At 36.4% G+C, this 11699-nt stretch overlaps 1 protein-coding gene across 1 annotated transcript in view; it reads right to left on the bottom strand.

Moving 5' to 3' along the window:
* The window catches only part of SEMA3E (semaphorin 3E), a 232641-nt gene that overhangs the window by 29698 nt on the left and 191244 nt on the right, over positions 1 to 11699 (bottom strand). Inside the window, exons 6-10 of the mRNA XM_084785189.1 lie at positions 7944 to 8063; positions 6481 to 6623; positions 4879 to 4993; positions 4402 to 4471; positions 1666 to 1810 (exon numbers count right to left, since the gene is read on the bottom strand). Of these exons, the coding sequence (XP_084641315.1) occupies positions 1666 to 1810; positions 4402 to 4471; positions 4879 to 4993; positions 6481 to 6623; positions 7944 to 8063 (593 nt within the window). The remainder of the gene's footprint in view (positions 1 to 1665; positions 1811 to 4401; positions 4472 to 4878; positions 4994 to 6480; positions 6624 to 7943; positions 8064 to 11699) is intronic.

Genomic DNA, 11699 nt, shown 5'->3' with positions numbered 1-11699 from the left:
TGGAGTATCCCATATTTAAAGGCAGCCTGAGCTACAAAGTGAGCCCTTGCCTTAAAAATAAACAAAGAAACTGACCTTAATTGTACAAAATAAGTTTCTCGATACTGAAACTATCAAGATGGTGATATTTCTGCTTTTTAATTGCATAATTCCAGCATTATAGCATAGAGTTATTTAAGTTCCATCACCACTAATTAAGGAGAAGACAAAACCTCTTTGTATTATTCTGATATAATCTGTATGATCTTTGAATTATTTCATACATAACTGAACCTGAGAAAATTAAACACCAGTTACTTGCTCTTACATGTTGCAATTCTTAAGACACTGGTGCTAAACTGCTCAACTGCAGAGCACTATAAGACATCCTGCTTGGAATACTCGTGCTGCTATTAGCTTGCTATCAACTGCTCCTCATGTTCACATGTGCTCCTCCACAGTCAACATCAGTCATAACAATACCTCAATTTTTTTTTCTAATTTAAAGTATAAATGCAGTAGTTAGGTAACCAGGTTCTGTAAAGGGGGCATCTATAATTGTATGTTTTGAAAATTCAGTCCCTATGCCTAAATTTGGCATGATGCATGCATTGGCTTGCATTTGCACAAGACGTTATTGGGAACATTTTGGACTGCCTTCTACCTTGGAAGAAGTTCAACAGCCAATCACTTCCTCCAGCCTCCTTTAAGGCCATGTGGTTTCAAGAAGCATTTCCATCTAAGCCACAGGAGTGGATTTTCCTGTTTAAATGGCAATTTCAAGCAATAGAGTGAAATAAAATATAATTTGTGTCTTACTGGAAGCAATAATTTTAAGTCAGCGAGCACGATTGTCATGACAGAGCTTTACCCTCGCTAATGGAGGCGAGCTTTGCTTTCCTTTGGAGCTTCGGCTCTATAAAAATGGTTTCTCTATGACTCTGCGGTAACCGCAGAATCAGGGTAGGCCCACAGTCTCGCCAGCTGCTTGTTAAAGGGAAGATATGGACCTGTAGGACAAGCTAAATATTTGCACATTGTTACTCACACAAAACACGCAATGGTGCAACTTTTTCCAGCCCAGGTGCACATGGGACCCATGATCTAAATCTACATCGTCATCTTCACTATTGCCAGTTTTAGACATGTCCCAGTCAAAAGCACAGAAGTTGATGTAACTAGTTAGACTTTTGGTAGTAACATTTCAGAGGCAAATGATAAACTGTCCTTTCCTCTCCTAATGGGCCAAGGAAAGAGACAGTTTGTCCTGGGGAACACAGAAGTGAACACAGATATTAAAACATTAAAACTGGACAGAATTATATTGTTTTAAAATGGCATGTGATACTAATTCTCCTCCCAAGACTGGAAGAAAGCCATACTATGGCCATTGTATTCCATCTTTCCATGCTTCCCAGGATCCCTAAAAACCAAAGCCTCAGCTGTTGCTAATCAGTGGGGATATCAGCAGGCCATATTTTATAATGCTAAAATGTATCCTCTCTTGTGATTAGGTATTCTTTGCGTTAAATAATTATGTAAAACTCACCGTGCCACTGATATTTCTTTATGTTGGGTCATTCTTACAGACGTGAGATTTTTAGGTACTTTAAAGTGCAAAGTAAGATAGAAGAAGTGCAACGAAGACGTCAAACATCAAACAGTATGTCAAATGATTAGACTTACAGAGCCAGGCCTGGGATAAGGGACTTTGCCTTCATACAGTGACCAGTGGTACTCGGGGCCTTCTTTATGTGCATATGGGCCGTTAAAGGCTTCCCGGATACTCGACATGTGATAGACACATATAGCATGGCCTCTGAATATATTGCTGAAAAATAAAAATTACAAATCTGGAGGTAAGTAAGAGGTCACTTGGTCAAATACCATGCTAATATACGTTAGAATTAAATTGTTTGAGTACAAATCAATTTCTTAAAGCATAGAATATTCTAGAAATCTTAACCATTCAATTATTTTAAGGAATAAAGTCAAAAGACTTACCACTCCTTCATTTCCTATTTACTAAACTTGTAAATGACATTATAAGAATGAAAGCGGGAGGGAGGGGGGAATGGGAGGATACAAGGGATGGGATAACAACTGAGATGTAATATGAATAAATTATTAAAATATATATTTAAAAAAGAAACAGAACTAAAAAATATGAACTTGCCCACCTACTTTGTTAAGTCCTATGTTGTGTTTTGTATTGACTTATTTTGATTTCTCTCTCTCTCTCTCTCTCTCTCTCTCTCTCTCTCTCTCTCTCTCTCGTTTCTTTGATGAAGGCATGAATTACATGTGTGCAGAGTCAGAACTCATCTTGCAGAGACAGTTCTCTCCCGCGATGTAGGTTCTAATGACCAAACTTGGGTCATCAGGCTTGGAAGCAGGTTCTTTTCCTAATGAGCCATCGTTTCAGCCCCCTCCCCCTTTTTATATCTTTTCAAAGGTTATTAGCAATTTAAATTGGTAATTACAAGGGAATATTTCAAAGTCATTACATCTTCAATGCAGATAGTGTTCCCTTAATCCTTGTGCTGTTAAAATGCAAACTCTATTTGCATTTTACTAGACTTCCTGGTAGCCTTTGCCTTACTTTTTAGCATCGACTCTTTCTGTAAATAAGTCACTGATGTTCTCAGGGATGGAAAGATTGTATAAAACTCAGATACATGTTCCTTATGTGCAGCAGAGATCAAAATGATTTTTTTTAATGGAAAGAAAACTCTACTTTCAGAGGATAAAGATCATTGTTTAATACAAGTTATTGGAGTCATCTGAAATCTCATTTAGTGAAAAGGTAGTGTTATGTTGTTTGAGCACAGAGCCGCCAGCTGAAAGAAGTGGACCATTTTGCAGCCTCCATAGTATGTGAATTAAAATAAATGATGTTTGTGAAAGAGCTTTAGTAAAATGTAAACTCTGTGCAAATGTATTTCCTGCACCCTGGGCCAGCTGTAGAACAGCAGTCATGTTACTGTCTTAGGACATCAATTCACACATTTTATAACACACCTTGAAGCAATTGGAAATGCCTGTGATACTGGGGAAAACTAGACAGCCTCAACTGAAGTGGCAATAAACCTTTGATCACCGTTCTGCAAATATCAGCCTCTGTGGCAGGTACAGCTGGGAGCTTTTTTCCACTCTCAGATTTATATATAGATTGAACAAAGTTGAAATTATGGAAGGAAATCATGTCTTTGATTTCTCTGAATGATCCAATATGCTATTATTTAGGAGATTACCTCTTATAACCAACAGAAAATATATACAGATTATCTCATAGATAGCATTTATTACTTAAAGAATTTTCATGTGATGTAAAAATTATTTGCTGGCATAAGAAAAATGAAGTAAAAGAGGGCTGTGCGTATATTGTGACCACCAATATATGTGAAGTTTTTAAATTTTCATCAAAATGTAGTTAATAGAGAGAATTGTTCTCATATTAGTCTGGGATGAAAAGGTCTTGTTACAAGTTACTTGCTCAGAGAACTTTCCAATGTTTTAATTTAAACCGATCATTTAAAATTACCTGCTGAAAACCTAAACAAAATTGTGAAAAGGCCTTAAGTAAGCACCAGGTGCAGAGTCATATTGAAATTTATAGTTAATACATTGGTGATTGAGTCATATTCATCCATCTCTGTTAAAATACTGTGATATTCTTCTTTATTCTTGGTGCTATTATTTTCCCTTTGAAAGATACTCAGGAAATTATGTATATAAGCTTTTAGCTGAAACAATTTCTAGGAATACTTTTTATTTCACATATCCATGCATGTAAAATATTACTTTATATACTCTTCCATAGATAAACAAAATTCAAAAATGCAAAATGGGAAATAACATATGCATAAGTTTTAACTGGAGCAGGCCATTTCAGAGACCGAGAGATGAAAAGTGTTTGTTCAGTATGAGGCTACCTAGGAGGAAGACAACAAGAACAAAGGTGTGAGGACTGCTTCCAGATTCAGGACTCAGGACCATTTCTAGGACATGGGTGGCAAGTAGTAGAACACTGATATAAGGGAAAGTCATTCCCAACTGTAGTAGTGAATAAAAGGAGGGGAAAGACCCAGTGCTGAGAACTGCCAGTGTAAACACTGAGATATGGCAAGGTGTCATTAAAGACTGGCAGGAAGCCGGACACGAGTAATTAAGAAGATTGGGAGAGTAGTGGTTGCAGGGGGATGATGGTTTGCTAAAAACAAAGCAATAAGGACTAGACTGAGACTGTGGCTACGAAAATGAAATGAAGGCCAGCTGCAGTCGAGGAAAAGCAAAGAAGCTGGACTCTTACAGAGGGGGAGACTTGTAATGATGCCGACAGAGTTTCTGAGCACACCTTGAAAGGTGCTGCAGTGAGACCATTTTTCTTTTATACTATTTTATCGACTATAAGTTTCTCACCTGGTAGTATTAAACAGTCCAAATATCACTGGATTCTTAGGATCTCTGGTAGGCAGTAAAAACACATCCTCTGAAACAATAAAAGACCCTTCCGTCATTTTGTATTCTTAACCTTCTTTTCATGTGAAGACAATGCATTCAGATATAGTTCAGAACTGTCTGTTCTAAGACCCAATTTGCCATTCTGCAGCTGTCACCAGGACAGAGCCACGAATCATGGCCCTGCTCTTGGTGACTTAAGCTGAATGACAGAGAAGGACCCAGCAGTGCTCTTCTAAGGAGCAAGATGAGTGTCTTTGCTTTGCAACTCTTCCGCCCTATAAGGTACTGGATGAGAACGAAAAGAGAGAAACTTGTCTTCAGTGAGTCGAGGTCCAGTACTGTAGTAAACATGCTTTTCACACATGCCTAAGAGAGAGAGCTATAGAGAAGCATATATATGGAAGAGTGAAAGGTAGATCCTCCTGTAATAGTTACCTAGCTCATCAAAATACGTGTCAATTCCATTCATTCCTGGTACTGAGCAAACCAGCCTTGCTTTAAGGAATGTGCTCCACTTATTCACCAGTATTCTCTGTCCTCCCATGTCATTCTGTGAAAACCAAAATGGACAAATGACTACTTAAAGTACATTTACCAGCCAAGGGTTAATATGGTGAAATAGGCAGATACCGTGGTTCTTCTTATTTATATAGGAAAATTTAGCAAAATTCTCAGAGAGCATTACAAATAATCCCCTCTCACTTCTCTTTTGTATTCCTCATCAGTACAGTAGCTTTTTTTTTTAAAGAGTGTTTTAATTTTTAGTTTCAGTGACTATATGCATGAGCACCATATGTGTGCAGGTACCCTGGAGCCAGTAGAGGTCATCCGACGGCCAGGGTTGGAGTCACAGGTGAACTATTTGATGTGGGTGTGGAAATTGAAATGAGCTCCTCTCCAAACATAGCAAATGCTTTTAACTACTAAGCGGTTTCGGCAGCCCCTCGGTGCAGTACTTTAATTCAAGTATCCTCAATGTTTTCTAGCTAGTACACATTTTAATAAGGTTGTCTTTCCTAGATAAAGTACTGACTGATGTAGTGACTCTGCTTATTATTTTGTTTGTATGTGGTATACCTGTCTCAAGAATTTGGATTGATCATTCCCCTTACTTCCCGTGGGAAAGAAAGCTTGTGAAGCAAGGCACATCAGCAATATCTTTAACCTCTGTACTTTGGAGTTGAAGATCATTGCCAGCTGCCTATGAGTATGTTTATATGCAATGTGTGCTATTATTACTATTAAATATCTTTCTTAAATGCTAAAGCAACTGCACTTGTTCCTCTGTTTTTGGCTTTGTTTTGTTTTGTTTTGTACTTAACTGTAAAACTGATCAATTGAATTGTTCATACTCAGGTATATATATCCCCAAAAGATTGTAAATCTAATAAATTTTCTGTTAAATTGAATTTTAAAACACATTATATCTGAGCCAACATGATGGCTCAGAAACTTAAAGCGCCTGCAATGAAGCCACAGGATCTGAGTTCTAGCCCCAAGACCCACATGGTGGCAGGAGAAAACAGACCTCTACCATCCATTACATGCATGAACAGTAACATACACACAGACAGATATGCACACATAAAAACAAACAAATACTTGATATAATACTTTAAAAATAGAACAAATTTCTATTTGGGAAGAAGTGCTAATCGTAGACTATTTCCTTACATGGCTTTGAAAATGAGAAAACTCATTAAAGTCAGCCCTATTTTAAAGTGAAACTCTCATTAGCAATGAAGTTATTATGGATATAATATAGGAAGCCTGGTTTATTAAATGTCAAGTTCAGAAAGTCTATGGAATACTACAAAATATTTAAATTAGAAGCCTACTAGAGCATGCTCAAAGTTGCATGAATAACGAAGAGATGTGGAACATGGAATAATTGAGAGGGAGGGGTGACAATTATCAAAGTGCATGGCGTATGAAACTCTCAAAAGAACCAATAAAAATATGTGTAACACTATGTAACAAATACACTGGGAAGGAAGGAAGATAAGCAAGCACAATCCCAAAGCATGCCAGCCTCACCACGCACAGCCTCCCCACTCGGGTGTAGATGGTGTGGGCATTGGTCTCCGCTTCCAATGCCTTTTCAGTAAAAAAGAAGTATATTTTGTTGTCATCTCGGTCTTCATTATCAGGAATCATATACGAGCCTACAAATTTTGGTTCTACAGACAAAACATAAATGAGAAAGTAAAAAATTATACATGTAATGGTGCAATAACAAAGTCACCCAGGTAAGTTATTATCACCTGGTTGTCAAAATTTCATCAGGTCATGGGAAAATGCGAAATTTCTTGAAAGTTTTAGATGACTATTGAAAACTAGATAATCATCTTCTTTTTATGAGAAAATTAATAGACATTTTAAAAATGTAATTTCAATAGAAAATGTAAGGGTCATGGATGCAGGAAACCCTAACAGTATATGTTGAAACAAAATGTATTTAGTTTAAGTACAAACTGGAAGTAGTAGAAAAACAATCTTTTAATTTCTTCTCATTTTATATAAAATATATGTACATGTATGGTACATATTAAAGTTTAAACCACATTGTTTTTTTTTTAATTTATACACAAGCTATCACTAAACCTCATGGAAAATCATGTATTCCTTTATTAACTTTAAACTTTTTACATATAGATTTTACACATATAATATATATGTATGTAATACATAAATATTACACACATATATACAATAAACTACCTACAGAAGAAGAACCATGAAACAATCAGGAATTATATAAATGTTACATTCTTAGTGTTTTGGCTACTTGTATTTGGCAGCCTTGAAGAAAACATCTTTCCTATCTTGGTGAGTCTAAAATTCTGAATGTAAATGAATATCTATCATGTCTCGTCATTATCAACTTAATACATCTATCTAGACCTAAAAACATCTTAACCTCTCAACAACTAAGCTTAATTGTAAAACTGAACGATTTGGTCTTCAATCCCATCAGAGACTTGAAAAGGAAATTTAAGATTTTGCATTTATAGTGTATACAATCTAAGTGACTTTTGGTCGATATGGAGCCAGGCATTTTAACAATAATATTTTTGCACACTGAAGCTTAATCATGGAATGCTAGAAATTATGAAAATACTCACTATAACATGGCATTTTCATATATATATATATATATATATATATATATATATATATATATATATGCAAGAATTCTGGTTCAGGAATGGCTAATTACCCTCCTAAAGTTTGGTTTGTCTCTAAAGTGCAACGTGATCCGATTAAAGCAAGCAAGGCACAAAATTACTGCATATATTATTATATATATTATATATAATTATTGCATAATTAAGGTATTTTATATATAAAGTGATGAGCACATATCATATGTGTTTTGGACTCCAGATTATGATAGTTACAAAGACTATTGTGTTTATGCTTTTATTATCAAAATAGCCGACTTAGCCATGGACTTGTCTTCCACTCTGATTTTCTAACTCTTGTCTTTTCTCTTCTACCTTTCAGCAGCCGCTCATCGTCATGTTCAGTGCGAATGTGGCCTAGCTTCCCCATGCTGCGGAAGATCGCAGAGTCTCTGCCCCAGTAGTCACTGTAGAGTCCGGCGAACAGTTCACTACCTGCACAAAGTACACCAGAGAAAAAAATTAATGTCTGTCTCTCTCAATATGAAGGTGTGGTAGAAGCCACTATTACATCAAACATACCAATTTAACACACATTCAACTTGAGGCTATCAATACTATTGCTAAAGGCTGGAATGAAGCAACCTCCTAGCAGGCCACCAAACCCTGCTTCCCTCTCAGCTGTGAACTTCATGCGCCATCCTTTCTGAATGAGGACTGCGGCAGCGCTCAGAGTCATTAGGAGAAGAGCACTGGGGGGAGTGGTCGGGAAGGGGCGCGCGGCGTGGTGGTGGGGGCACTGATGAATGCAGAGCCCTGTTTAGTGCATAGCCTGGGATCATCTTCTTTTAGCAAACTTCTTTCAACCTCAATACCAACTGCGTTTTATCATTATAACTGTATTGGTATTACATCTGGGCCAGTTAACTTAAGTTGCTTCTTGTAGGAAACTTCCCGTCTTTACCAGGATTTTACCATGGGAAGTACAAAATTCTGTCGAAGCCGCGTCTACAATCATCTGTGTGAGTTTATAGCTGAGTCAGAGCTCCAAGGCTGGAGTCTGCAGAATGACTGATGGCCCTTAGCTGCAGCACAAGGAGAAGGCACAGACTTAAAATGGGGTCTTGGGAATATTCAAATTTTTGTAGGATCTTGAAAAAAATCACAATGTGTTTTTAGAGAAAGAAATAAAGCCATTAACAGTAGCTTGAGAGGAGAGAACAATATTCTTTTTGAAACAAATAGGACACATGAGGGCATGACTGAGCCTGGGAATTGTTACCACCGATGAGGCACGGGGACTTGAAATGTTTTTCCTTCCCATAGCCACAGAGAGGACTCCCTGTGCATCAGTGGAAACTAGACAGCTATTTGGGGCGTGCCTAGCCTTGCTGTCCTGTTCTGTCCCAGAAGAATGACTCTGGCAAAGAAGCAAATAGTCAGAGCATATCTCTGGAGAGAGAAACTTCATCTAGAATGGTTGAATTATATACCTCTCTGTGTATCCAGAACTCTAGCTGGGTTTGAAAATAGAGTCAAAGATGATGACACTTGAAAAATACATTATTGATTTTTTTCTTTCTGGGTGTATGTGTTATATACACATATGCACTTGTATACATATATGTACAAATGTGTGTTTGTAAATGTGTTTGACAGTATGTAAAAGTCAGGTCAAATTTGAGTGGTATTCTTTTCTCCTTTTCTTAATGATGATGATGGTGGTGGTAATGATGATTGTTATTACTATAGTTATTGTTATGATTGTTGCTGTTATTATTACTGCTACTGGACACAAGCGCTCTCTCTGGGACTAGGGGCTCACTAATTCAGCTAGGTTGAATGGCAATTGAGACCTACTGATCTTCCTGTCTGTGCTTCCTTAGCATCTGAATTAAAAAAGCATGCCGGCCGGGCGTGGTGGCGCACGCCTTTAATCCCAGCACTCGGGAGGCAGAGGCAGGCGGATCGCTGTGAGTTCGAGGCCAGCCTGGTCTACAAAGCGAGTCTAGGATAGCCAAGGCTACACAGAGAAACCTTGTCTCAAAAAACCAAAAAAAAAAAAAAAAAAAAAAAAGCATGCCATGCTGGGCTGCTTAGATGCTGAGGATCAAAGTCAGGTTCTCATACTTATGTGGACCTTTATCAATCCTGCCTTCTCCTCAGCCCCTACTGATGCTTTTCAGAATCCTGAAAATGTGTCTGTATGTGTATACTTGTGACTTAACATACCTCTAAGTTTAAGAAAATCATATATTCTGTAAGACAGGTTAACTCCTGTCAACACCCAGCCTACCTCAAAGAAGATAATGAGCATCAAAGAACATCCTTACGGAGATGGCTTCAAATGTGGCAAACAAGCCACTGGGCAAAATGTCCTCATTCCTGCCACAGACAGAAGTCTGCCTAAAAATGGGCTGGCTTGGATGCAGGCAGAGTCGATGGCCAAACTATGCCAAGATAGGGTAAACAAGTCCTCATTAGTTCCTGCCTCACAAATATGTCTGTCAGATATATTGGGACAGAAGGCTGAAGAAGATGCTCCAACGTTATAGCGAGTTTTAGGTGACTGTTCAGGCAGCAAACTGTCTCTGTCATTCTCTCATTTGGAAAGCTGCTAGCTTGGACTCCTGGTACACTCAGGTAATTAATTTTATTCCTCCTCAAGTCTCGGATGGGGTTGAAGACCAGATAGTTTAGTTTAGAAATTAAGCTTAGATGTTTTTAGGTCTAGATAGATGTTTTAAGTTGATAATGACAAGATATAGATATTGATTTACATTCGGAATTTTCTACTCACCAAGACAGGACAAATGTTTTCTTCAAGGTTGCCAAATACAAATAGCCAAAACACTATGAATGCAACATATATATAATTCCTGATTGTTTGTGGTTCTTCCTTCTATGGGTAGTTTATCATATATATGTGTAATAATATGAATGTATATGTAAAAATATTTAATGAAAAATCATTTAAAAAGAAAACTCATAATAATGATACTTCTAGTTTAAAATATCAATTTATGCTATAAATTTGAATTAAGACTAATAATGTTAACACTATAAAAATTTGACCAAATATATTAACTCAATTTAAGAAAACTGGAGATACTGCTTACAAATTTATTAGACCTGTTTCAGACTTTCTGATTTTTCTTTTGTCTAACATAAAAACTTTTAAACTTTAAAAAAATTTTCCATTTATTACACACGTTTGTACATTAAAAAGTTTGTAAAGGTAGTCAACTGAGTTATATAAAAATCAGTTTATGTAAATGGCTGTGCTGGCTTACAAAAATAATCAAAATAGTTTTTTTATTTACTATAGCTGAATTTTACATATAAAATATAAAGGTTATCTTTTTAATACATATATTTTTATGAGTAATAGGTCTTTTAAATATTGTGAATATTTTCCTGTCCTTCAGTTTTAAAGAGTAGATTTACTTTAGTTGATTAAAGTATTTAAAAACTATTAGTATGGAAATACAATCTGTTTACTCTTATGCAAAAATATTACTTTAATTATTCCAATTTAGAACATTGTTTTAAAGTGCTGCTTGTCTTGATCAAGGTCAAACAACACCCATATCAGCCAGTAGATGGCAGCCCTGTGACAGCAAATAATGTCTAGGCAGGGTGTCTGCTCCAAGATGCGATACTTTTGAGTTTTAAACAATTTCTCTTTCTGTAGCTAGATGAAAGGAAATCCTTCATAAAAATTCAGGTAAGCAAATATAAACTCTGTTACTTAAACGTCAAAGGAGCTAGCCAGGTGCTACACACTGCAAGCCATAGAAACAAGCAAATGTGTTTTGGTTGGATGTTAGCTGATCTTCAGAAGGAAAAGTTCCTGCTCTCCTGTAGTATCAGTGTGAAAAACACAACAAACTCAAGCTATAAGACATAGGTACTGGGCTTGGCAAACCATTTCCCAAAGAAAACTAAGAGGAAGATAATACATTAAAAATAAATATAAATACACTAGAATCAAACTTTATGTATAGTTAATACATAATATTAATTAAATATGTGAAACTCTTCCATATTATAGTAAAAAATATCTTTTAAAGAAAATAAATATTTTCTTAAAGACACTTTTTAAATTTATAAATATTGGTGTCTAAATTT

The sequence above is a fragment of the Acomys minous genome (assembly GCF_964271855.1).
Source record: "Acomys minous genome assembly, chromosome: 6".
NCBI classification, from domain to species: Eukaryota; Metazoa; Chordata; class Mammalia; order Rodentia; family Muridae; genus Acomys; species Acomys minous.
Note: the sequence above shows the minus strand (reverse complement) of the source record. Positions and strands in the feature narration are given on the sequence as shown.